This window comes from Callorhinus ursinus, unplaced genomic scaffold, assembly GCF_003265705.2.
Source record: "Callorhinus ursinus isolate GAN/ISIS: 27379988/994484 unplaced genomic scaffold, GSC_fseal_2.0 scaffold34, whole genome shotgun sequence".
NCBI classification, from domain to species: Eukaryota; Metazoa; Chordata; class Mammalia; order Carnivora; family Otariidae; genus Callorhinus; species Callorhinus ursinus.
In genome coordinates this window covers 9,487,409-9,515,243 of record NW_027397096.1, presented here as the reverse complement: position 1 = coordinate 9,515,243, position 27,835 = coordinate 9,487,409, and the positions used below count along the sequence as shown (strand labels likewise).

Genomic DNA, 27,835 nt, shown 5'->3' with positions numbered 1-27,835 from the left:
CCACAAAATCCCAACTCCCTGGGATGCATGCAGGTTTCTGTGTCCTCCACCCTCCTGCCTCCCTGTCCTGCCGCCTCCCCTCCCTGACTCATGTGGCCCCTCGCCCCACCACTCCATGCCTTCAGACACACCGGTCCCCTTCCCCTGGCTGCTCTCTGCTCCCCGCGGAGGGCTGGCTGGGACCCCTCCTCCACACTGACTGTAACCTTGTGTTTACTGGCCACTCCGTGAGCTCCTCCAGGCCAGGGCCAGTATACAATCTGTCTCTGTATCCTCAAGCTGCAGCTGCCTGACACAGAGTAGGTGGGTTTGTTGGGTGGGTGGGGAAGGGTGATGAGTGAGGGAGAGAGGGACGGGAGCCAGGTAGGCAAGCCCACCCGTTGCTGGACTGTCGTCTTCCAAGTCCCAGCACTAATCCTGGGGCGGCCAGCAGGCCCTGCCCCCTGTGCCTCCCGGACCAGTGAGGGTCAGGTACGCGTCCACGCTGGTGGACTGGCCATGCCCCCCCCCCCAACCATTTCCCCACCTAGCCCCAACATGCTTCGTTCCCTAGCTGCGGCCCCGGAGCCGGCAGGTGTTGGCAGAAAAGGGGGGACTGCAAGTGACTGTCCTTCTGCAGCTAAAGGCAAAGGGCCCCAACCTAGACGTCAATCATGTAAATCCACTTTCAAAGGGCCTGAGCGGAGTAAAATGTCCCTCGTCCCTTCTTCAGCCATAAACCTTCAGGCTGGGGAAGGTAATTGTCCTCCTCTTGAAGCTAAAGAGCACGGCCCATCAACTGTTGGCAGGACAGAGACTATAACCGGCGCTCTGGGTGGGGCCCCGACTGTGCGCCCTCCGCCCACTGAGCTCTCCTCTCCCTCCCCCATGGCGTGGGCTGTGCCATCTCGGGAGGGCCCGTTGCAAAGCTCCACTGCTTGTGCTGGAGGCTTCCATGAAAGCCTTCCATTGCCCCGTAAATAACCGAGTCCCTTTCCACCGCTAAGCCATGCTGACGCCACTTCACTTCCCGGGGTAAGAGGAGCACTGTAAAGGGAGTCCAGCTCTGCTGTGTGACTGTGGGTGACTGACTTCCCTCTCAGGGTCTTGGGTTGCCTTGAGGTGAAGAGGTGAGGAGGGTGGACTGGCTGATCGAGAAGGGCCGCTGTCAGCTCTGACGTCGCAGCCCGCCCTCCTGACAACAAGGCTGTTGGAAGGTCTTCCCATGAGGGCCTGAATTAGCAGGAAAACCATAGGTGGGGAGACCAGAGTCAAACACAGCAAAACATAGCAAGCTGGAAGATCACTCCTCTCTGTATTTTCATTTCTTCTATATCTGGCCTCAGGGTAACAGCAGGGGAGAGGGACACAGCACTGGACGAAGGAGCCTCCAAGACCTGAATTGAATTCCTGCTCTTCCCCTTACTGACAAGCGTCACTTGGGGCAAGTCATTCTTCCCTCTGTGGGACTCAGTTTGCTCATCTGTGAAATAGGGATATTTCACACTTCATTCACACAGGCACTTGCCGAACACCTGCTCTGTGCCTGGCCCAGGGCTTGGTGGGGGAGAGAAAAAGGTGGGTAAGACACGATGCTAACTCTCAAGTTGCTCACAGTCTGGTAGGAAGACAGCCAAGCAAAAGGGCAATTGTAACACAGTGTGGCAAGTGATATGATGAGGATCATAATAAACACCATGACAACAGCTAGCATTCTTTTATGTCTTGTTAGAGCTCGGCACTCTGCTAGGGGCTTGATCATTTCATTCCCTCCTGTAACAACCCTCTGGGCTGAGCATGGCAAACATCCCATGTCACCGGTGCTCAGGGAAGGCGGCCCGGAGGAAATGGGGTGTCTGCTGGGACCTGAAGCAGGTACGGGAGCTTTGGCAGGTAGAACGTGAAGGGCTGGGAGGGAGCATGGGGACTGACCAAAGGCTTGCACACTCCTGGAGCCCGCATGGCTGGAGCCCATGCAGGGGTTGGGGTGGGGAAGGGGCTGGTAGGCAGCCAAGCCATGGGAAGGGCTCCGTGGAGCCCTGTGGAGGATGAGCCAAGCAGCCAGCGAGAAAGGCAAGAAGATCTACAGACCTGCTAGTGGTGGGAGCCCCTTCTTTGGAGGCTGTCATCATAGTCCCTAAGGGCCTGGGCTTAGGGACTCGTGGCCAGAGGGGACTGATGGCCATGTGCGTAGAGAGTGATGGAAGCTAATGAGATCCTGTATCCAGGCAGCCTGGCACAGCCCTCCAGGTTGTCCCCGTTCTAGCATCAGTCTCGTTCCCAAAGTGACCACCGCCCTGCTCGCCATCTTGGCTGTCAATAACACACTGACTAGCACCAGGAGAGAGGGGTGGAACGGGGAAGAGACTGGGAAGCCTACCACAGCCCTGAAGGAACATAAGCAGGTGGGATCTGAGCAAGGAGGCACGTCAAACCCAGGGGAAGGATGGTTTGATTATGAAAGCAGCTGTCCAGAGACGATCGGAAAGACATCAAGTTACATCTCTGCCTCATATCACACATCCAAATAAAATTAACATCTGTTAAAGAGTCCCATGTAAATCAACAATTGGAAAACAATGTCCGGTAAGAGAGAACTGGTTAAAATGCGATGTATTGTTATACTGTGGACAACTCTTGAGTCATTAAAATCGTGTTTTAGGAAAACATTTAATGCTCACGAGAGGTTATGAAGTAAAATAGCAGACTAGCAAAAACGACACAGGTTATGATCACAGTTTTGTAGACTGATTTCCCACAACATATATGGAAGAGTGCTCATGTGAGTCCACGTGGATGGCACGTACTCATACTCACACGCGCACGTATCACCAAAAGTCTGACATGAAACATGCCAAAATGATAACAGCAATCATCACAAGCCATTTTTACTTACACAGACTTACTGGGGTTTTTTGCAAAAATTCTACAGTGAAGACTCATTGCTTTTATAATATGGAAAAGAGATAAATGTTACTTAGAAAATTAATCTATGCTGGCTCTAATATTAAAACAATCTAAACGCTTGGCTGAAAGAAAGTAAAAAATCTGGGGAGCGTACCTCACGAAGGCTGGAAATCCAGTCGCCCAAGGAGCTCAACATTTTCCTAATGCCCCGCCACGAAATAACCAGATATGACTATTAATACTCCTGGAACCTGACAGAAACTTGTGCTTCTCTGGAGAGGAGACCTCTTCCTGCGTCCCACAAGATGGTCCCAGCTGACCCAGGGGAAAAATGAAGTCCATGATTAGCGTTTTTTTCAATTAAGATTTATCTCCTATAAGATTTTCTTAAACATTTGATGCCTGAAGTTACTGATATATTAGAATCTAGTATGAGATGATATCAGATTCAGTCCTGATTATATATTTAACTCTATTAAGTTTAATATGTCACCATTTCAGTATGCACTGGTTCTCAAAAGAGTGAAGACTACAACAGCCCGAGTCTCTGGTTTTCACAAGTTCTCCAGGTGATTCTGAAACTCACCAGCTGGAGACCCGCTGTTGTTGCTGGTGCTTAGGTAGGGGGTCTCAAACTTCCCTGTAATTAGAATCACTTGTGCACATTTTAAACCTGCTCGTGGCAAGACGGCACCCCAGACCGCTAAACTCGGATTCTGTAGGTTTTAAAGTTCCGCAGGGGATTGCAATTGATCCAGGTTTGCGAATCAGTGTTCTACTGAGAGCTATCTGAAATCCAGGTGCTAGGTGAGCCTGAGAAACAGCCTAGAGTCTAAATGACTTTGTGTGTTCTCTGTCTCCATCTGCTGGCCACTCTCCCGCATTGCCATAATTTACCTGTAAAGGCGTGCGGCTGGCTTCTACTTTTAAGAACGTTTGCCCCGTGAAAGAACCAAAAAGAACTGAAATTTTTAAGCAATAAAAAGAGCCATAGAACATATTCTTGTACATAATAGGACGGCCTGAGTTAAAAATGCAGTAGGATAACCCGTCTAGAATATTTTCTGCCCTTAAAACTAAAATCAGCCAAAAATTGTTAACCATGACCCTTACAATGAGGCATGTTGGACCCCATCTTTTGAGTACAGTGAGTCGTTTCTGAATGAATGGCTTTTCCCCATTTAAAAAATATATTTAGGGCGCCTGGGTGGCTCAGTCGTTGAGCGACTGCCTTCAGCTCAGGTCATGATCCCAGGGTCCTGGGATCAAGTCCCGCATCGTGCTCCCTGCTCGGCGGGAAGCCTACTTCTCCTTCTCCCACTCCCTCTGCTTGTGTTCCTGCTCTCGCTGTGTCTCTGTCAAATAAATAAATAAAATCTTTTATATATATATATATATAGTGCTACTATACCTGGCATCCTGTCGGCTATGGGTACCTAACGGTAAACAGACACAGTTTGTACACTGAGAAAGACATCGAGAGAGAGACAGAGACAGAGAGACAGAGATTTTTAAAAACTATTATTATAGACTTTTGAAGGAGTTTATGTTCCCTGAGTTTCCATATAGATTTATGTAACCACCACCACAATAAGGATTCCAAACAGGTCCATCCACCCCAAAACACTCCCCCATGCATTCCTGCTGTTGAATGCTTCCTCCACCCCAATCCTTAGCAAACACTGATTTGTTTTTCCTAACTATGGTTTTGCCTTTTCCATAACGCCATGTAAATGGAATCATACAGTATGTAACAGTTTGAGAGTGGCTTCCTTCACTCAGCATAATTTTCTTTCTTCTGCTTGCTTTAGGTTTCTCTTATTTTTCTAGAGCTTAAGTTTGAAATTGAGATTATTGATTTGAGACCTTTCTTCCTCCCTAATTTCTCATGCTACAAATTTCCATCAAAGCCCAGCTTTAGCTGCACCTATGCATTTTGACATGTTGTATTTTTATTTTTGTTCAGTTTAGACTATGTTCTAATTTTCTAGTATCCCCTGAGACTTCCCCTTCGATCCAGGGATTACTCAGAAGTATGTTCGTTCCCAAGTATTTAGAATTTTTATTTCCCAGTTTTTGATTTCTGGCTTAATTCCTTTGTGGTCAGAGATCATATTGTGTAAAATTTTAATTCCTCGAAATTTGTCGAGATTCGTTTTATGATCCAGAATATGGTCTATTTATTCTATTATTGGTTATGAGGAAAGAGTAAGTGTTGAATCTCCAACTATAATTGTATGCCGATCCGCCATCTCTCTTTGCAATTCTACCAGTTTTTGCTTCACATAGTTTGAATATTTGTTATAAGGTATATAGCCATTTAGGATTACTATGTCTTCTTTGTGTGTTGACCTTGTCATTCTATAGTGTCCTTTCTTGCTGGTAAATATCCTCGCTCTGGGGTCAGTTTTGTCTGATATTAATATAGCTACTCCAGCTTCCTTTGATTAATATCTGCATGGTATATTTTTCTTTTTTGTTTTTTGTCCTTTTATTTTTAACCTACACACTTTACTTAAAATGGGTTTCTTATACACAGCCAATAGTTAGGTCTTAAGGGGTTTTTTTGTGTGTGTTTAATTTTTTTTTACATCCTGACAATCTCTTATAACTAGCATAATCTAGGTCTTTTGAATTTAATTGTTGACATGTTTAGATATAGGGCTACTGTTTTATTATTTGTTTTCTATTTGTTCCCTATGTTTTTCATTCCTGGTTTCTCTTTTCTTCTGGTTTAGCTGAATATTTTTTTATATTCCATTTTAAGTTACCTATTACCTAGTGAGTTTTTTTTACTGTACCTTTTGTGTAATTTTTAAATGTGGTTTCTCTAGGGATTGCAAAACACTTCTTTTCATAGTCTGTTTAGGATTAATATTTTATCACTTCAAGCAAAGTATAGAAATCTTACTACCAGGGGCGCCTGGGTGGCTCAGTCGTTAAGCGTCTGCCTTCGGCTCAGGTCATGATCCCAGAGTCCTGGGATCGAGCCTCACATCAGGCTCCCTGCTCAGCGGGAAGCCTGCTTCTCCCTCTCCCACTCCCCTGCTTGTGTTCCCTCTCTCGCTGTGTCTCTCCCTGTAAAATAAATAAATAAAATCTTAAAAAAAAAAAAGAAATCTAACTACCATACAGATCCCTATACCCTACCTCTTATAATTTTCATATGTACTGTATCTACATTCGCTAAAACCCCATCAGACAATGTTGTGGAAGTGAAACTTACATTATACATGTTATAATGGGCTCAAAATGAGAAAATAATCGATTATATTTAACCAAATAATTCCCATTTCTGTTGCTCTTCTTTCATTCGTGAAGTTTCGAATTTCCCTTTGGGGTCAGCGTTCTATTAACAAAATATTATCATATTAAGAGGTTAAATAAGAAAATCAAGAGGGAGAGAGAAAGCAATGGTCATCACTTGGTCATCACTCTCTTGCTGCTGGGACCACACTTCCTCTGGACGGAGAGAAGAGTTCCCTCCCTGTAGTTTTAGGCACCGGCCTGGCTGCAAGAGCCCCTGCCCCAGTGGGCTTTCCAAGGGGCTGCTCTGGGGGAGGGGAGAAACAACAACAAACAGAAATGCCCCCACTCTCTGACCTACAGGGCTCTCTTTGCTTTTCCTAAAGCAGGAAATAGAGAGCTTTTCTCTTTCGGTCTGCATCTGGTCTGCAGGTTCAGGTCTCTGTCTGCTTGGAGTCCAGGCCAGGAGAGACCGGGGGACGGCGGGGGGGGGAATGGCAAACTCAGTGCTAGTTTGGTGGTGCTCTGAGTTCTCCCGTCCCTCGTTCACGGTCCTGTTTACTCCTTCCCTTCATGACAGCTGCATCTAGAGGAAAGAGACGGGACCAGGACAAGGTAGGACTGGAAGGAGAGATGGATTTGTATTTGACAGACAGGGGTGTGGATTTACAAAGGCTGGAAAAGTGCTTCCACGGGGCACACTACTTTAGGGAGAAATTCTCTTTTCCCCCACAGTGTGGCGGCTAAAAGGCGGATTCCTTGGTTTGAATTTTTGCATTCACTTTTGTAGATGAAATGTAAAATCATTTTGTCATCTTAAATAAATCTTTTTTATTTTGATAGAAATTTAAATTTATAGATTTGAAGAGAGGTGGTCTTTTTATAATACTTGAGTCCTTCCATCTAGAACATGGTATACCTTCTCTTTTCAATGTCTTCTTTTGTGACCATTGAAAAATTTTTAATTTTTTTTTTTACAAAATATTTGCATTGGCTTTGTTTAAATTTATTCCTAAGTATTTTATTTTCTTGTTGTTATTGTGAATGGAATCTTTTCTGACATAAAAAAAAGTCACATTTGTTATTGCTGACATACAGAAGAGCCACTTGTTTGGGCATATTTGTAAACGGCTACCTTAAGAATGTAAGAACTTCTATGAGGTCTATTATTTTCTGAGTTGATTTTCTTGACTTTTGGCAAATACTGATTTGTGAATTCAGTCTCTCAGACTGGTGTTCTACAAATAATGATAATTCAGAAACTCTTTGAAAAAATTTCTTGGAAAATTCTATCACTGGTTTAACCATCTCCTTGGCCATTAAATCTTGTATGGTGTTAGGTAATAATCGTGATGAATGGCTTGTTTCAATTCTGACTTTTTAAGCAAAGACACTGATAGGTATATTTTGTGCTGTTAACGAAGTATCTTTATTTTTTTATTTTTAAAAAAGAATTTTGATCAGAAAAGGACATTGAACTTTATCAAATGCTCTTTTGGCCTCCATAAAAATGACCATTTGGGTTTTATTTGACATGTTAACATGATAACATTTTGTTAATAGATCTGCTCATTCCAAAAATGCCTGCATTCCCACAGTAAATCCTAGCTGGTCACGGAACCAACTGCAGAACAGTAACTCACAAGGGAAGGCTTCTGCAAATGATCCAAGCTGCTGCAGCTCTGCATTCTATCTGCAGAGGGGTCATACCACCCCCGCCCCCCACATTTGTGCCATGAGCTGTTGTTGCTGATGGCCTTGCTGTAGTCCTTGGGTGTGCTGGACAGGAAAGGCAAATGAATGCTGAGTATCCGAGACTTTGGCCCCAACCCGAATATAATGCCCTCGTCCACGAGAGCTGAGGATCCCTTTTGTTTTGACCTGAAGACTCAAGCTTTATACTAAAAGCAGACAGATGCTCCTTCCCCAAGATCCCACTCCAATCTCTCTCCAATAAGGAGACAGACATTCAAGCCCAGGAAAGACATCAAAGAAAAGCATTAACGAGGGCACCTTTTCTTATTGAGCGCCTGCTCTGTACCAGCTCCAAGCCAGATGCTTCACTCGTATCATGTGATCTACCCCTGAAACTCTGAGGTACCGCTCTCCCCAGCTTCCAGAGGAGAGGTCAAGTAACTTGCCCACGGATGTCGTTATTAAGTTGAAGCTCTGTCCTTTAAAACCCAGGTGTAATTCCAAAGCTTGTGGAAACTGGATCTGTACTTTCTCACTGGCCCTCAGGGATGGGTCATGAAGCAGAACTAGGGAAGGGGTTACTGCTGCCCTGTTAAGTCTGTGGCCTCCCACACATCTGGTCCTTTCCCTGGTCCATGGGGACCTGTAGGGGCAAGATGCAAGTCAGGCTACCAAGGTCCTGGGGCAGTGCCTCTCCCACACGGCTGGATTCAGCTTCCCGAGGCAGCCCAGGTAACACCTCACCTGAAGGAGCAGTCAGGACAATCCAGCTATTTGTCATCACGAAAGGTCGTGGTGTGTTGACAGTATTTCTGTCTAGCCCTCTGAAAATTCAAGGAAATTAAATATCTGACATTTATTGAGTACCAGAAGCTATTCTAAGAACTTTCCACATATTAACTCATTTAATCATTATAACATCCTTACGAGGTAGTCACTCTTATCCCCATTTAACAAGATGAGAAAACTAAGGCACAAAAGGTTCACAGATAGGAAGTGGCAGAGCCAGGATCTAAGCCCAGGCTCTTGACCACTGCACTGTATTAAGGAAGTGAAGGCCAAGTGAACCAGAATTGCTAGAACTCACAGAGCTCTTATGTGGGGCTCTGCTCAGGGTCAGCATTCATGCACAAATGTCAAAATCGAGGAAGCCCTTGCCCTGGTAGCCCCTGGGAGGTTTCTGCTGCCCTGTAATCACCACAGGACCCCTGCTTTCCCATTAACTAATACCACAGAAGAGGTTACAACGTGTGCCTTCCTCAAGTTATAAAAGTGGGTAGAAATTAGGGAGTTTCTTTTAGTGGTCACAGAAAAGGTTCAAAAGTAAGTGAGGTATCCTAACGCAGTCAGTTTGTTAAAAACAAAGGCTCTTAGCCATCTGTACCTGGAGGACCCCTTCTCCAATTTTTTTCTTTTAAATATCAAAAGACAGTTCAGAACTTGGCATTCTGAATGAGGGTTCGGAATTGGAGCTGAAATTTCTATTGTTTCTGCATCAGACTCAGTTCTAACTCTTCATTGTCTGCACGGCTTCCCTTCAAGATGGCAGCTTTCCTGAGGCCCCGGCCCCGGGCGTCTGAGGGAGCTCTGGCCCCTGGGTTACCCCCGCAGTGCCACAGAGAGAAGTCAGCAGCCCATCCAGACAGGAACTGTACCCTGATACCTAGACTTCCCAGCAGCCGACCCCTGGTCTTTCCCTGCATATGGACACGCTAACATCTGGAGACCTGGAAACCTTTATGGAAGGGAAAGGTTTTGTTTGTTTGTTTTTTAAATGAGATTTATTTGAGATAAAGAGCAAATCATCAAATCAAACCATTCAAAGTCTTTCCACAAATATTTTATCAAGAAACTCACCAGTGAGAGCCCCCCAAATAGTGGCTATCAATGTCACATTTTTGCTTTTATGGAAGTGACAAGTAAATGAGCTGCTACTAAGGATGTATCCCTTCAAGAGAAGGAGGTTTTGAGATTCATCCTCAGATCAGTACAGGTTCAACTTGGGCCCCAGGCCTCTGTAACAATTCGTGTCCAGAATCATCCCCAGAGAAAAGCGAATTTAAAGACTGTTATATAGGGGTGTCTTACTGTACCTGTGGTCTATTTCTTTGGAAACTGGCTGGTATTCTACCAATGGAAAAGTGGGCCTTCAGTTACCAGACTACTCTGTTCCCCAAACTGCCTGGGTAGCACTTCCTGAGCAACCAGCAACAACAGTGGAGGGAAAAGAGCAACTTAGGGGCAAAGGAGAAATGCTGAGGACACATGTATGGCCCAAAATAGGTATTTTAAGCTAAATAACAACAGTTAAAGAATGTATCGCCAAAACCCTTTCTATGTATCTTGATTCTTATTTATCCCAGATCAAATATAAGTATGGAATCATTTTAATTGGTTCTTTTATGTATCTAAATTCCTACCTGAAGTCAATTCTCACAAACTGTTGGAGGCTAAGAGATGAATGCAAAATTAAAATGTAAATAATTCTTCAGTGAGAAGTGACTTTTGTAAGTGCTTAGACATGATCAAAATGTAATTTAAAAACCTTTCTTTCTTACCATCTAAATTAAATAATTTTTTTTTAAGGCACAAATTCAAAGGTGGCGAAACCACCACATTTTCCCACAGGACATCAGGGAACGGAGACAGAAATAGGTGTTTCGGCCAGGGTGAAACAGACACGGGCCTATGCAGGCAGCCTCTCTGTGCCGGGGGTCAACGCTTCCATGAGTGGGTTGTGGAGAGGCTTCCAGGGTTGGTACTGGGGAGGTCAGTGCAGCAGCTATTTACCAACCTGTAAGGAACTTTTCAGTATTTTAGCAACTGAAGCAGTTACCCCAGTGCAAACTGGCTGAACATCAGCTCTGCGGGAAGCTTTCTGTAAGTGCAACTTGATCTGAAAACAGAGGAGGTTGTGGACATGCTATTTTTCATTAGTTTATTATAAAAGAAAAACAATTCCCAGAGACACAATACACAACATTCTAATCCCTAAATTCCTTTGTTTTTTGCTTCTACCTTCTGAGGCTAAACGCCCTTCACGACCACTCAGTCTGCTCGGCCTGCACTCAACCCTGTCTCCCAGCTCCGCTGCACAGCTCAGAGGCTCCAACAGTCTGGACAGTGGCCGATGCCGTGGAACCACTCTCTAAAGTGGTTGAGCCCTTTGAGAAAAATTTAGATAGACGCTAAACTATTCTAAATAAAAGTGAACGCATTGTTTCTGCCCCTAAAATTAAATCCTGCATTTCTGATACTCAAGCTTGGGTCTTTCTATTACTACTCGACACTTGGAAGTATGGCGGACTATTCACCGACTTGTTAATTCTGGGAGCGCTATTTGGGATCCAGACGAGTCAAAATAAATGGTGAGGATGTCTTCTAAAAAGCCGACGATGGCCCTCCTGGTTGGGTCACCTGCCAGTGCCTGGATGCTGCTTACGTGCTCCAGGGCCCTTCTGACCAGCTGGTCTCTTTCATGCGAGCTGTGGGGTGCTCCAGGGTCCTCTCCCTCTGCTCCTGATTTTAGAAACTGTAGGATAAAGGACTGCACCATGTCCCCATTCAATTCAAGGGTTTCTCTGATGTAGGGCAGGTCTGAGGCGCTGGCCAAGCTCAAGAGGTGAATCAGTGCCTGGCAGATCTGGGTCCGTAGGCTGGCACAGTACTTGAATTCCAGAAAGTCTGTGGTGTCCTCGCTCTTCTGCAAGGCAGTGACCAATGCATTCCAGATCTGAACATACTGGTCAACAGACCCATAGTGCTCTCTCTTGCTCGGGATGGAAAGGGCAGTGGCAGATCTGATGCGCACTTTGAAGTTCTTGCATGATGTCACAACCGACGTCAGGGCGTTATAGGCCTGGGAGGTCCACGGGGCTGTTCCTAGAAAGAATCCATGGGCATTGAAACAAATGAAGGCTTAGAAATAAACAGGGACGAGGGAGAGGAGCCGAGGAAGCACACACACGAGTGCTCAAGCTAATCACTATGTTTTCATTTAATCCTTACACTAACCTTATAGGATTAGGGTGACCAGTGCTGACTATGTGATTCTGGGGGAGGCGCCGAGTAGTGACTCCCAAACTTCCTGTTTCCCTAAACAACCAGGCTCGCTCGGGGCCTCTGCTACTTGCTACTCTAAATGGGGACTGTGGCAACCATGGAAGAGGCTTCTTCTCTGGGAAGGGGCTGTCCCGAGGGCATTAGGCTTGGTGGAGGCGCACAGACTGAACTGTAACCCCACTTGTTCTCTCAGTCGGATGCTTCCGAGCAGTGCCCACACTGCACAACCATATGCCCAGCCTGGTTCATGCTGACAAAGGAATATTTCTTCACCTACATTAGCATCCAGACACTGCTCTGGACACAGCAAGTCATGCATGTTATGGTAAAGAGAAAGAAAATACTATTTAGGCAGTGACTGGGGAACAGAGTGCTCAGGTTAACCAAAGGTGCAACTGTCTAATTTTGAGATGATGATGCCCAGATTTCTGTCTTCTCTCCCTTCCTGATGGTCTCAGGAAATCAGCCTGCTTTCTTCCTCATCAGAGCTACGATTCCCCACTCCATTTTGGGGGGGGCGGGATTCTTCTTCCTCAAGATGGGCAGCAAAATAGATTTCAGCTTCCCTAACTCTCCTAGCCCCTTCCAACTTCTCTGTTGCCTTTGAAGACAGGCAAGCGGACATGCACCTTAAGGAGCTCCAACTCCACAGGTTACGTTAGGCTATTTCCTGCATGGAAAAGCAGAGAAGCTACTGCTCCATTAGGTCTTGGTTGGAAGCAGAGAAGCTACTTCTCCATTGGCTCCCTTTTATCTTTTTAATTAAGTTTATTTATTTATTTAAGTAATCTCTACACCCAACGTGGAGCTTGAACTCATAATCCTGAGATCAAGAGTCACATGCTCTTCTGGCTGTACCAGCCAGGTGCCCCTGGCTGGGAGCTCTTGGCAATAAAAGGGAGCAGAGCCAGATTTCCCTAACCTGACGCATGCCCTGCTGGTCCAGAATGGATTTACCTCCCCAGGAACACAACTTGTTTCAAACCTTGTCACAGAGACAAACGTATAAGGCAAATGCTGGTAAGGAAAGTGAATGGGATTTGGAAGTTACGACCCACATGCCTAAGCAGCTATTAGCCACCGATGCTCTATCACGGTACACGGCAAGTCATTACCTAGATGCCCTCCTTTGCAGCAGCCCACTTCAGTACCAAGGGCTCGCATGGGATTTCCAATTTCTACCCTTTCTTCCAAGCCACTTTTTCTCCTTCATTTTTACCCCCTGCTGTTAAAACAACATATATTCTTGTAGAAAATTTAGAAAGTGAAAGCAGAAAAATATCCTACTCATTATCCCTTCCAAAGGCAACCGCTGTTATTAATTAGGCTAATTTCCTTTCAGTCCTTTTTTCTACCCATTTATTGAGATCATGCTGTAGAAACAATTTCATATCCTGTTTTAATTTGCTTAACATCAGAAGTACTTGACCAGATTATCAAAAACTTTTTGTAAACATAATTCTAAAAGATCCCTTTGAGGGGTGGCTGGGTGGTTCAGTTGGTTAAGCATCTGTCTTTGGCTCAGGTCATGATCTCAGGGTCCTGGGATTGAGCGCCACATTGGGCTCCCTGCTCAGCGGGGAGTCTGCTTCTCTCTCTCCCTCCCTCTGCCCTTCCCCCTTGCTCGTGCTCTCTCTCTCTCAAATAAATAAACTCTTAAAAAAAAAACCCATCTCTTTGAATATATATACTATGATTTATCTCAACCATTCCCCTAAACTTGGGTGTTCAGAACGTTTCCATTTTTTTCTAACACTGTGATGAGTACCAATGTGAGGAACATCTTTAATAACAATGTAGGCTGGTGTGTGTTGTCCTAGGGCCCTCCACCAGAGAGAAGAGGGAGACTTTCTTACCTAATGGAAGAGCAGGATTTTTAAATACATTCCCCATTGCATAACAGGCATTCCATCGGACTTTCATGGCAGCCTCAATTAGAACAGTAGAAATTAGGGCCTGGATGGACTCCTCAATGATTTCAGCAAACCTGGGCTTTTCTATATGAGATGGCTGCAAAAAATGAAGCAAATTTCCAAGGGCCCGGACTGCATTGCTTTTTACCTAGAAAAAAATGTAAAAAACAAACAAAAAAACAGCATTAGAAATCTGCTTTGCCAAAATGATGTTACAGAAAGTATTTAAAAAAAAAAAAACCCAGGAAGTCTTAGACATCTTAAAGCAAGACAGCCAATGAGACAAGAAGCCTGTAAAGGTGTAGCTTCTTGAAACTCTGTAAAGGTCTTGTGTGGTGAACAGCCCATGCCATCAGAAAGGTGAGGTCCCCCAAAACCATAAGATACCTAGGAATAAATTTAACCAAAGAGGCAAAGGATCTGTACTCAAAAACTATAAAATACTCATGAAAGAAATTGAAGAAGACACAAAGAAAAGGAAAAACGTTCCATGCTCATGGATTGGAAGAACAAACATTGTGAAGATGTCAATGCTACCTAGAGCAATCTACACATTCAATGCAATCCCCATCAAAATACCATCCACTTTTTTCAAAGAAATGGAACAAATAATCCTAAAATTTGTATGGAACCAGAAGAGACCCCGAATAGCCAGAGGAATGTTGAAAAAGCAAAGCAAAGCTGGCGGCATCACAATTCCGGACTTCCAGCTCTATTACAAAGCTGTCATCATCGAGACAGTATGGTACTGACACAAGAACAGACACATAGATCAATGGAACAGAACAGAAGGCCCAGAAATGGACCCTCAACTCTATGGTCAACTAATCTTTGACAAAGCAGGAAAGAATGTCCAATGGCAAAAAGACAGTCTCTTCAACAAATGGTGTTGGGAAAACTGGACAGCCACATGCAGAAGAATGAAACTGGACCATTTCCTTACACCACACACAAAAATAGACTCCAAATGGTTGAAGGACCTAAACGTGAGACAGGAGTCCATCAAAATCCTAAAGGAAAAAAAAAAAAAAATCCTAAAGGAGAACACAGGTAGCAACCTCTTCGACCTCAGCCGCAGCAACTTCTTCCTAGAAACATCGCCAAAGGCAAGGGAAGCAAGGGCAAACATGAACTATTGGGATTTCCTCAAGATAAAAAGCTTTTGCACAGCAAAAGAAACAGTCCACAAAACCAAAAGACAACCGACAGAATGGGAGAAAATATTTGCAAATGACATATCAGATAAAGGGCTAGTCTCCAAAATCTATAAAGAACTTATCAAACTCAACACCCAAAGAACAAATAATCCAATCAAGAAATGGGCAGAAGACATGAATAGACATTTTTCCAAAGAAGACGTCCAAATGGCCAAGAGACATATGAAAAAGTGCTCACCATCACTCGGCATCAGGGAAATCCAAATCAAAACCTCAATGAGATACCACCTCACACCAGTCAGAATGGCTAAAACTAACAAGTCAGGAAACAACAGATGTTGGCAAGGATGCGGAGGAAGGGGAACCCTCCTACACCATTGGTGGGAATGCAAGCTGGTGCAACCCCTCTGGAAAACAGTATGGAGGTTCCTCAAACAGTTGAGAATAGAGCTACCATACGATCCAGCAATTGCACTACTGGGTATTTACCCCAAAGATACAAATGTAGGGATCCGAAGGATAACGTGCACCCCAATGTTTATAGCAGCAATGTCCACAATAGCCAGACTGTGGAAAGAGCCAAGATGTCCATCGACAGATGAATGGATAAAGAAGATGTGGTATATATACACAATGGAATATTATGCAGCCATCAAAAGGAATGAGATCTTGCCACTTGCAATGACGTGGATGGAACTGGAGGGTGTTATGCTGAGTGAAATAAGTCAATCAGAGAAAGACATGTATCATATGACCTCACTGGGAGGGATGAGGTGGCTGGGTGATAGACATTGGGGAGGGTATGTGCTATGGTGAGCACTGTGAATTGTGCAAGACTGTTGAATCACAGATCTGTACTTCTGAAACAAATAATGCAACATATGTTAAGAAAAAAGAAAAAGAAGAAGATAGCAGGAGGGGAAGAATGAAGGGGAGTAAGTCGGAGGGGGAGACGAACCATGAGAGACGATGGACTCTGAAAAACAAACTGAGGGTTCTAGAGGGGAGGGGGGTGGGGGGATGGGTTAGCCTGGTGATGGGTATTAAAGAGGGCATGTTCTGCGTGGAGCACTGCGTGTTATGCACAAACAATGAATCGTGGAACCCTACATCAAAAACTACGGTGATTAACATAACAATAAAAAATTAAAAAACAAGAAAGGTGAGGTCCTCCACAGCTCCTCACTGATGTCTTAAGAGCAGACGTCAGAGAGCTCTGTCTTCCTCGTTTTGCAGAGATGGTATGGAAGGCCCAGGGGCAACAGGGCAAAGCTGGCTTGCAGCAAAGTGAGGAGGAGAGGTGAGGTTTCAAAATTCCAGTCCAGTACTTTTCCATTAGAGTCCCAACCTTTGTAGCATACTAGAATCATCTGGGGAGCTTTCTTTTTTCAGAAACCAATTCCCAGGCCCTAATCCCAGAAATTCTGAACAAATCAGTCCAAGGCAGGGTTTCCTAGGTTTTCAGAATCACTGTGCTAAATTAAGTATTCGGTATGGGTCAGGTGCTATGCTAGGTGCCTCAACACAAGCATCTCCAAGGCCACCGAGATTCCATGTTCAAGATGAGGAAACTGAGCTTCAGAGAAGTTAAATAATACACCAAACGTCACCCAGCTACTAAAGGGCAAGCCAGGATTTGAACCATGTCTGCCTGACCCTAAAACCCATTTCTATGCTTTCAGCTTATTAGTCTAACCGGGGATATTCAAAGCCAGGAGTTGCTCATCCTTCTGACCTGTCACTTCTACTTAAAGATTTTTTTGGAAAAAAACAAAACAAAACAAAAGCAGATTAATATTAAAACAAACATGGGCAGATCATGGAGTGGTATTACAAATAGCACTGATATTTTTCAGGACACAGGAGACAGGAGAGAAACCGTGCAAGGTGGAGTAGGCCACATCGTACCCTGAGCACTCTCTCAATCTCCTCTGAACAGGGGTAAATTTGGTGGGACAAAACCATAATACACTAAGTGTTGAACTGAGCAATACTAGTGCTGTGAGTCTACCTTGTCTTTATCCCTGGATGCTTCTATAGCTGATCGCAACATCTTCAGGAGCAGGAGACCAGAGAACTCTTCTTGGAAACTTGGGTCTGGTGTCTCCCTATTCCATCCAAAGCAGGCAAAACATGTTGAATGGTAAAACCCAGTTAAACATACACAAATACACATACATTCACTTAGAATAACTATAAAAAATTGGGGAAAACAGCTCAACAAATCTGTTCAGATTATACCAAGAACTTACAGTTTATACCTTTTAACCCAGTAGGTCCACCTCTAGGAATGTGACCAAAAGGTGTATCTCAAAATAAAGAATTTCGTGCACCAAAATGTTCACTGCATATCAAAGCCTAAAATAATGCAGATGTTTGATAACAGGGGAGCGGTTAAATGATCACTGCACCGTGATGACTGTGTAACAATAATTCACATTTATAGAAGTTGGGAGAATGCTTATACACATTATACGTGAGAGCTCAGCAATGAAAAGCAGGACGCTAGCGTATGAGGAACAACAGCTGCCTCTAGGGAGGAGAGCAAGGTAGGAGCAAGGCTTTAGACTGAATGCCTCTTTTGTACTGTTTGAATGTTTTTAACCTGTGAATATATTACTTTAAAAAATTACAAATTTGACATTTAAAAAGTAGTGCAACCATTACTATGGTTTTGAATTTCTACTTTTATATTTTCCACATTTTCTATAATGTGGATATATTACTTATATCAGCATACAGTATTAAATATACACACATTCACACACAAACACACATATATATAAAGAACAACTTGCTAATTTTTTTGGGGGGAGGGGGGAGAGGGAGAGAGAGAATCCCAAGCAGGCTCCATGCCCAGCATGGAGTCCAATGTGGGGCTCGATCTCACAACCCTGAGGTCATGACCTGAGCTGAAATCAAGAGTCAGACACTTAACTGACTGAGCCACCCAGGGGCCCCACAACTTACTAATCTTATTACTTGAAGTAACAGAAAACGAAACAAAGCAGGAAGACTGATACCCAATATGGGAGAATTACTGTTAGGTTTTTTTTTTATAGTAGAGATCAAAGGTATCTTCCAGGGACCTCAGTCTCAGAAGTCACCCAGGGGAAATGAGTTGAGTCACCTACATGTTGACAATCAGAGTGTCTGTGAGGTTGCCCAGGGACCAGGCTGCTTTGGCTCGGACATTCAGAGATTTGTCTTGAAGTGACATCAATATTGCATTTGCTGTGTCTGCAACAAATATGACATCCTATAAGATAAAACAAAACACCATAGTTACTTGACAAGCTCACACGGCTGCCCTGGAATTCTGAAATTTATTTTCTGAGAAAGATTTAAGTCTTTACCACAAATTTCTATTTGAAAATCAACATTTATTTACTCAATTTACTTTTCAACTATATTACAATTTGGACACTCACTAAAACCCCAGAGGGGGGTTTGTATGTGCCATGCACACCCAAGGAGCCTATGGATTTTGCTCTTGTTGAACATCGTATAGTCTGGTCCGCGGCAGTTATCTGTGAATTCTGTGCTTAGACTGATTGCCACCTTGGGAAACGATGTTGACAATGAAATCCATTTGTTTTTTGAAGATTTTATTTATTTATTCATGAAAGACAGAGAGAGGCAGAGGCAGAGGGAGAAGCAGGCTCCCATGGAGCAGGGAGCCCAATTCGGGACTCGATCCCAGGACCCTGGGATCATGACTGGAGCCGAAGGCAGACGCTTAACCGACTGAGCCACCCAGGCGTCCCATGAAATCCATTTCTAAAAGACACCCTAATTACACACTTCTCAGGGAGATAAATGTCACAGTAAGAGTGAAGGAGAAATTTATTTCCTTCTTAGTAAAAAATTTATCAGCTTTCTAAATTATTACTATCACATGGTAATGTCCCATTTTTTTTCCCCCCAATTTTTCATTAATTTAAACATCACCTGGGCACCGAGGGTCCTGGGCAGTACCGGCATTACCATATTTTATAAAGTTGCAATTAAGGAAACCAGATTAAAAGCAATGTCATGGGGGCGCCTGGGTGGCTCAGTCATTAAGCATCCGTCTTCAGCTCAGGTCATGATCCCAGGGTCCTGGGATCGAGCCCCGCATTGGGCTCCCTGCTTGGCGGGAAGCCCGCTTCTCCCTCTCCCACTCCCCCTGCTTGTGTTCCTTCTCTCTCTGTGTCTCTCTCTGCCAAATAAATAAATAAAATCTTAAAAAAAAAAAAAAAAAAAGCAATGTCATGTCCTTTACCATCCAGCTCTATATGCACCCAAAGCACTCTCGCTCTGGCCCATCGCAGGCACGGGAGGGCGGGGCGGGCTCGCTCTAACCTGTCTGAGGCAGGGGAAAAGCACATAGACTCCAAGGGCCCGTGAGGTCGCCGCTTTCACTAATCGGTTCTTGCTGTCGTTCAGCCCAAGCAGCATGGTGATGCATAGGATCTGCTTGTCACTCTGCAGTGAGAAAGGTTGGCAAAGGAAAAGCGAGACTGAAAGAATTATGAGCCACTGTCCTCAGTAGGCAACCGTGATGAGTCTGTGTCTGAGTTCATTTTTGAGAGCTGAACACAACTGAGACCTTGAAGCTACCTCGGCAGAGAACAGAGGTTCACTTCGGACCCCAGCATTAGGGGAGTGTTTGCCCACATGGCATCTGTGACCTTTAACCTCGACCACGACGTGACCTGGGTCACCGTATTCTGCTCCTTCATGAAAGCTAAGAGCAGACACAAATGCCGCTGGGGACTACAGAAGGGAAGCCGCCAGAATACCCTGTGCGGTGGGCACCAGCCAAGTATAGCCACACACTTCGTGTTATTCCTCACGTTGTGCCCATTTTATAGAGGATAAAACTGTTTTACAGAAGTTAAGATCATCAGAGAGGCGGAGAGTGGAAGAGCTGGGACTTAGACCCACGTCTTTCTAACTTTTGGCTTCGAAAGCTTTCTGAAATGTCTCTCACCTACAAGCCTCTCCCCGCACTTCCGCCACCCGCCCTCTAAGCACAGGGAGGAAAAGCTCTCCCGAGACGTTAGGATTCTAAGTTTTATCACCACCCTCGCCCCCCACTCAAGAAGACTGAGCCTCCTTTTCTCAGAAAGCATGTTGAGTACTGGCTCAAAATGAAAAAAAATCTGAATCAGACTGAAGCTTGGCTGCTCATGGCGCCACTCAGGGCTGAGGAAACACTCCCCGGGTTACCGGCAGGCTGCTGAAGGCTTCGGGCAGGACGGAAGACAGGGCGTCACAGGCGCTCGCCTGCAGGGTCGGGTGCTCGGAATTCTGCAGGGCTCTGGGTAGAGGGCCGTTCAGCATCATAGTCCAGAACATCACCACCTGGAACAGGGGCACAGTCAAAGCCGTGGCCCAGGAGCCAACAGTGGAACCAACTTGACACGAACACTACCACGGGGGCTGTAGTAACAAAATGTCCTATAAAGCAGCAGCTTTCTCTCTCTTCTTTTTTTATTATTATGTTATGTTAATCACCATACATTACATCATTAGTTTTTGATGTAGTGTTCCATGATTCATTGTTTGTGCATAACACCCAGTGCTCCACGCAGAATGTGCCCTCTTTAATACCCATCACCAGGCCAACCCATCCCCCCACCCCTCCCCTCTAGAACCCTCAGTTTGTTTTTCAGAGTCCATCGTCTCTCATGGTTCATCTCCCCCACTCCGACTTCCCCCCCTTCATTCTTTCCCTCCTATCTTCATCTTTTTTTTTTTTTTTAACATATAATGTATTATTTGTTTCAGGGGTACAGGTCTGTGATTCAACAGTCTTGCACAACTCACAGTGCTCACCATAGCACATACCCTCCCCAATGTCTATCACCCAGCCACCCCATCCCTCCCACCCCCCACCACTCCAGCAACCCTCAGTTTGTTTCCTGAGATTAAGAATTCCTCATATCAGTGAGGTCCTATGATACATGTCTTTCTCTGATTGACTTATTTTGCTCAGAATACCCTCCAGTTCCATCCACGTCGTTGCAAATGGCAAGATCTCATTCCTTTTGATGGCTGCATAACATTCCATTGTGTATATATACCACTTCTTCTTTATCCTTTCATCTGTCGATGGACATCTTGGCTTTTTCCACAGTTTGGCTATTGTGGACTATTGCTGCTATAAACATTGGGGTGCACGTACCCCTTCGGGTCCCTACATTTGTATCTTTGGGGTAAATACCCAGTAGTGCAATTGCTGGATCGTATGGTAGCTCTAATTTCAACTGTTTGAGGAACCTCCATACTGTTTTCCAGAGTGGCTGCACCAGCTTGCATTCCCACCAACAGTGTAGGAGGGTTCCCCTTTCTCCGCATCCCCGCCAACATCTGTCGTTTCCTGACTTGTTAATTTTAGCCATTCTGACGGGTGTGAGGTGATATCTCATTGAGGTTTTGATTTGGATTTCCCTGACACCAAGCGATGCTGAGCACTTCTTCATGCGTCTATTGGCCATTTGGATGTCTTCTTTGGAAAAATGTCTGTTCATGTCTTCTGCCCATTTCTTGACTGGATCATGCAGCAGCTTTTTCTAATGCTTCTGGTAGTCCTTCCACAGCAATGGAAGGGGCTTCAGAAAACGACAACTGCATCCTTCCACTTGACCGACCAAGAAATGGTCTGCTACAGTCAGGCGGCCAGAGAAGACGATCGTGAGGCGAAGGGGGAAGATGATGGCGGTCACGGCAGCAGCCGCTGCTCTCAGTGCCTCAAACAGATCTACCCGCTGCAGTCCTCAGCGCAACTAAACGAAGTATGTGTCATTATCTCTACCTTCACACAAGGAAACTGAGGCATGAAGAGATGGTGTAACTTGCTAATGGGCGTCAGGGTCCTGCAGAGTCCAGAGGCGGGTGCCAGAGTCCAAAGAGTGCGGGATCCAGAGGCAGAGCTGGATCCTTCAGCGGCTGCTTCCCGTCTCTGCAACTTCGGGCAAGTCACCGAAACTAAGTGTAGCTTCCTCTTCAGGAGAACAGGGCAAAGCTGTCTACTTGGCAGAGTCTGGGTGAGAGTAAAATGTAACACTATGTGTGAAGTTCCTCACATAGTGCCCAGTGAATAATGGAGACTCTTAAACTGAGCAGGGAGCTGTTGTTAGCACTATGAAAAATGAGCTCACTTTAAAGCTCTCAAGGAAGGCACCCGAAGAGTACCTTGAACAGTTTCCTTCTCATGCTTTCTAAAAACCCGGGGATTTCACGTGCATTTGCAAATCTGTCCGTGGTTTGGTACCTCTACTTTCTGCCCCATGGATTTAGTCCTGAGTTTTACCATGTATCCCACAGCCCAGTTCCGTCCTCCCCTAAATCCCAGCTCCTAGAAACCCAATCTGGGCCTTTCCCGCCCCAAACCAGAAAACTTTGGACAGGTATGCTTGCCAGCCTCCAAGATGGCCCACAGTGATCCTCGCCTCCTATGTTAAGGAGGTGGCCCTCTGCCTCCACACTGGCTAGAGCTGACCTGTGTATCCAGTGGGGGGCTGTGGAAATGACAATGGGAAATTTCCAAAGCAAGGTCATAAAAACCCTGCAGCTTCTGTCTTGCTCTCTCTTGATTCTCTTGCTGTGGGGGAAGCCAGCTGCTGTATCAGGAGGACACTCCTGCAGCCCTCTGGAGAGGTCCTCATGGGGAGGAGGTAAGTGAGGCCCACTGCCAAAGGCCAGTGCTAACTTGCTAGGTATGGGAGTGAGCCATGTTGGAAGAAGATCCTTGAACCCCTGTCAGGTTCAGTGAACTGCAGCCCCTGCCAGCATCCTGACTGCAACCTCAGAGAGACCCGAGCTAAGCTACTCCCAATTCCTGGGCCACAGAAACTATGTGAGAGAATGTATGTCGTTTTAAGCTGCTAAGTGTTTTGGATAATTTACTACTAGCAACTGACAAGTAATATAGCAAGTGTATCCCTTTTATACAGATGAAATAATACCCAAATGTGAACATAAGAGTCTTGCCTAAAAGTCACTTGATGAGCGGCGGGGGGAAGTCTGGATGCAAACTCAGGTCCGTCCGAGCAAATCAACTCATCTCCCTGTGAATGGTGACATTCCAGCTTTAGTGGCAGTCTCGGGAAAGCACTAGGGCTAGGTATTCTTGATTCCTTGCAAGGATGATGGAAGTTGCAAAGGGGAAAGAAGTGGCAGGATGAGGAGGGCAGGAGGAAAACCCATCACTTTTGGTAGGGCCACGTGTTCACACCTCCAGAGGATGGGCACAGTGTGGGGACAGCAGCAACCACCCGCGATCTCAGGGCTTTAATGGGAACCACGGGGGCACGGCAGAGAGGGAGTGAAGGGAACTGACCTCTATCGAGCACCTACTATGTGCCAGCATCTTTACATCTCAATCCCCAACAGCCCCAGGAGTTAAAGATTATTATTCCTCCTTCTGAGGAAACTGCTCGCACACCCATTAATGGTGCTTCCTAGGTTTGATCTCCTGTCTTCTGATTCCAAATGCTTGTCTCTTCCCATCTTTCCAGTCGGCCTCGTGGGCAGGATGAATAACCAAACTAGGCTGCATGTGGAAGAATAACCAAAGTAGGTTGCATGTGGTTTTTCAAACTGCTGGCTCTATGTTACACATAATTAGACCACACACGGAACTGCAAAGAAACTGAAGCGCAAGTAAATCCTATTTGTGCTAGTATCATGTCAGCACAGATTATAAACTAGTTTTTGATACTGGAAGAAGTCATGCTGTTTACTTCACTTTATCACTGAGCCTCAAAACTGACTGAAGCACTAAGAAAAGAGAAAACGGTGAACTGACATGTACTCACCAAGGTGACTGGCACTCTCTGATCAGATGCTACGGTAGAATCTGGTTTATACTGTTGTATTAAGCCCGTACCCAGTTCTTCCAGAAGCTGCCAAGGTAAAAGAAATAGATTATCAAAGCACAGTATTAGAATTACGGAGGTAGAAAACCTCACTTGTTTGGAGACAACCTCAGATCAAGGGGAAAAACAATTTCCGACTGAATTTTCTTTCCTTTCTCAGCAACTCCTATGTCAGAGGCATTCTTTCAGGAAAAAAATCACCAGAAATATATTGGTAATTTATCACCAAATGAATTCTTTGGGTTTTTGTATTAGAGCTGAAAATAAAGGAATGTATGACTTTCCCTACCTGAAACCTCTGTAAGGAACCTCAGAACGGACAGACATGCAGCAGAGGGAAGAACATAAAGGAAGAGAAGAAAAAAGCAGGTGGCTGTTCATGAAAGTTACTTTTGCTCCATGAAGCTGAATGGACGGATCTGCTTCCCCCATGCACTTGCAAATCACCTCTCCAAGTTCCATTAAGTACACTTGAGCCATTGAAAAGTAGCCTCTGGCCAGATGAGCCAAAACCTGCAAAGAGAACAGAGGAATAACCCCCAAGATGTGAATGCCATGCAGGGCTGCTATATCCAGAAAAGTGCTTTAATATTAACAGACATCACTCACACTTAACAAGGGGCAGGATTCTAATGTTGAATGCAATGAACAACCATAATCTTTATTTTATGACTGAAATCAACGAACTGTATCATATAATTTCATGGTGCTCTACAATTTGTGAAATGTGTTTAAGACTGGCAATATTATTTAAGCCTGGGAACAATTTTCTGAGACAGGGACGAATCGAATACTTCAGCTGAAGGAGCTAAGGCTGAAAAAGTTTAAGGTTACAGGGCATATTTAATATCAACCAGACAATTAGCAGCAGAGTGCAGAACCAAACCCATGTCTTAGACCACAGCTGAGTACAGAAGCGAGTACGTTAATCTAGGATCGTTTTCTTCCTTTGAAGGAGCAATTATTTTGTTGTCTCTAAGCAGAAAGAAGATGAAACAGAAGTTATGGAGAATTACACACTTACTTAAAGTTGCAGAAATCAAAGATGAACTGTGCGATTTCTTTTGGAATTATTATATAATCTAGCGTACCCACCCGTCACATAAAAACGGAGGTGACTAAAATGGCTTGCAACAAAAAGGAACGCATCTGACACTTACAACCAAGTTTTCTCCCAACCTCCACCAAAACAAAACAACGGAACACTCACACCTGAAATACAACTCCCACTAACACCACTGGCCCGTGGCTCGGTTTTACATTATTTTCATGGACTCACTCCTCACAATCCATCACCCTTTGAAAAAGGCAGAATGATGACTGCCATTTCAGAAACGAGGAGCTGAAACCTCCTACCTGTAAGGCCTCCAGCCGCATGGGGGATGGTTCATAGGTGCTTCCTGCCGCAGAGCCAGCATCGCTCCCTGAACAGGAATCCTCCTTGGGCAGTACAACCGTGGAAATGCAGAGTCGGATGAGCCAGCAGGGCTCTGAAGACCCCTTAGGGGAGCTAACTGATGCTTCCTCCAGAAAGGGTCCTGAGGAGGCTTTCTTGCACCAGTCAGGAGTGCCGAGGTGGGGAGTCGCTGAACTGCTACTGAGTCCGGAAGAACAGGGCTGCTGTAAGAGCAGCAGGACTTCAGGTAAAGGCGCGTGAGTGGACACGATGGCTCCCAAGAGAGTGAGGCTTGACACTCGAACATTCACATCTGCCAAAGTCAGTGGGAATCACTATCACTGTGGGGTCATAATTACCCCCGCAGGCTATGAAGAGTTAGAGCATCCTTGGTTAACCTGCATCGAAGTAAACCTCTAGCCCTAACGTCTGGTTTAGAGAACTATATGGGACAGAAACAGAAGTTCAACAACACTGTCAAGAGACTATCTGGCAAACTGAGCACGTGAAACGTGCTGGAAGACAACCGTCAAGAGCACAAGCAGGGGGAGGGGGAGAGGGAGAAGCAGGCTTCCCGCCGAGCAGGGAGCCCGACGCGGGGCTCGATCCCAGGACCCTGGGATCATGACCTGAGCTGAAGGCAGACGCTTAACAATTGAGCCACCCAGGCGCCCCTGTAATTGACTTTTTAAAAATTGTTTAAAGATTTTATTTATTTGAGAGACAGTAAGAACATGAGCAGGGGGAGGGGCGGAGGGAAGAGGGGGAAGCAGGCTCCCCGCTGAGCGGGGAGCCCAAAGTGGGGTTAGATCCCAGGACCTGAGATCATGACCTGAGCTGAAAGCAGACGCTTAACAGACTAAGCCACCCAGGCACCCTGTAATTGGCTTTCAAATGGTTCAAAAATACACATATTTATACGCACATATGTATACACAAGGACACAGACACACATATGCAGAGACAAAGCCAACACGACAAATGTTAACAATTGTCAAGCCTAGGTAGAGGTATGCAGATGTTCACTGTTACTAGTCTTTCAAATTTCTGTGGGTCTGACCATTTTAATAATAAAAATGCTGGAGGACAAAGCCAGACACTTGGAAGGGGCTTTTGAGACCTGATCTACTCCCCTCAGTTTGCAGATGAAGAAAAGCTGGTGCAGGGGAGTGAGCAGGGCACTGAGCCCAAAGACTTGGGTTGTTTCAATCTTACTTCTGCCTCTAACGTGATGAGAGACCTGAAGACAGGATTTATCTTTCTGGGTCCCATCTTACACATTGGCGAAACAAGTGAATTGGACTTAGTTTACACATGATTACCTCATTTAAGCCTTATAAACATCTTATGAGGTGGGTCTACTTCTTCCTGTGAGGAGGAAACGAGGCTCTGACAGAGCTGCAGTTCTGAGATGGCAGAAGTGGGACTGGGCTGCAGACCCTCAGCCTGACTCCGGGTCCACCAGTCCTCCCACAACGCCTCAGAAACATCACCACCTCCTTCAAGTACTAGAACGCGCATTGAAAAACTTCACTTACCAGAATGTGGCCCGATCCTAAAGCTTGCAAGCAAAAGGAACAACTATTCTGCAGGCAAGTGTTACAGCACATAGATATTTTGTGTGGGAGTAAGCCAAGAAACAACAAGAAATAAGACTCTCTAGCCAGTGGGGACTTGAGGCTCTGGAATTTTATCCGAACTTCAGAGGAGATAATGTTCAAGAAGTTAGGTTTTATACTCCAGTTTTTCTTTCAAAAAGAGAATGATGTCTCTGACTGTCCATCTATCCTTACTTCTTCTTCCTATTTTTTCTTAAAGATTTATCTATTTATTTTAGAAAGAGTGCATATAAGTGGGGGGAGGGACAGAGGGAGAGGGAGAGAGAATCTCATGCAGACCCTCCACTGAGCATGGAGCCTGATGTGGGGCTCAACCTCATGACCCCGAGATCAGGACCTGAGCCAAAAATCAAGAGTCAGATGCTTTACCCACTGAGTCACCCAGGCACCCCCATCCATCCTTACTTTTGCCTGAAGGATACGAACTGTGTATTATATACCAGAGGGGGCTCCCCGGCACTTGGCTCTCCCCTAATTCTAAAGTCACTGCACTGAAGTAGCAAAGCGCCAGTAATCTTTACAATTAATTCTCCACCTCACTTCCTTTCAGTGGTGTCTACTGGGGCTTCAGAGGTCAAAAGTGTGGTTCTGGCAACAGCTGGTTCCCCAAAAACTTGAGAATAAGCAGGGATATCTTAGACCTATAAAATGCTCTAAATACTTCTTTTTTTTTTAATTTTTTATTGCTATGTTAATCACCATATATTACATAATTTGTTTTGGTGTACTGTTCCATGATTGTTTGTTCATAACACCCAGTGCTCCATGCAGAATGTGCCCTCCTCAATACCCATCACCAGGCTAACCCATCCCCCCACCCCCCTCCCCTCCAGAAACCTCAGTTTGTTTTTCAGAGTCCACCATCTCTCCTAGTTCGTCTCCCCCTCTGACTTACTCCCCTTCATTCTTCCCCTCCTGCTATCTTCTTCTTTTTCTTTTTTCTTAAAATATGTTGCGTTGTTTCAGAAGTACAGATCTGTGATTCAACAGTCTT

At 45.1% G+C, this 27,835-nt stretch overlaps 1 protein-coding gene across 1 annotated transcript in view; it reads right to left on the bottom strand.

Annotated features, from left to right (window-relative positions):
- Nucleotides 1–9,654: 9,654 nt before the first annotated feature.
- Nucleotides 9,655–27,835, bottom strand: part of HEATR6 (HEAT repeat containing 6) — a 44,553-nt gene continuing 26,372 nt past the window's right edge. The window contains exons 12-20 of the mRNA XM_025851312.2: nt 25,183–25,535; nt 24,217–24,339; nt 23,767–23,853; nt 20,174–20,308; nt 19,304–19,426; nt 18,094–18,218; nt 16,971–17,067; nt 13,746–13,950; nt 9,655–11,709 (exon numbers count right to left, since the gene is read on the bottom strand). Of these exons, the coding sequence (XP_025707097.1) occupies nt 11,138–11,709; nt 13,746–13,950; nt 16,971–17,067; nt 18,094–18,218; nt 19,304–19,426; nt 20,174–20,308; nt 23,767–23,853; nt 24,217–24,339; nt 25,183–25,535 (1,820 nt within the window). The 3' untranslated portion in view covers nt 9,655–11,137. The remainder of the gene's footprint in view (nt 11,710–13,745; nt 13,951–16,970; nt 17,068–18,093; nt 18,219–19,303; nt 19,427–20,173; nt 20,309–23,766; nt 23,854–24,216; nt 24,340–25,182; nt 25,536–27,835) is intronic.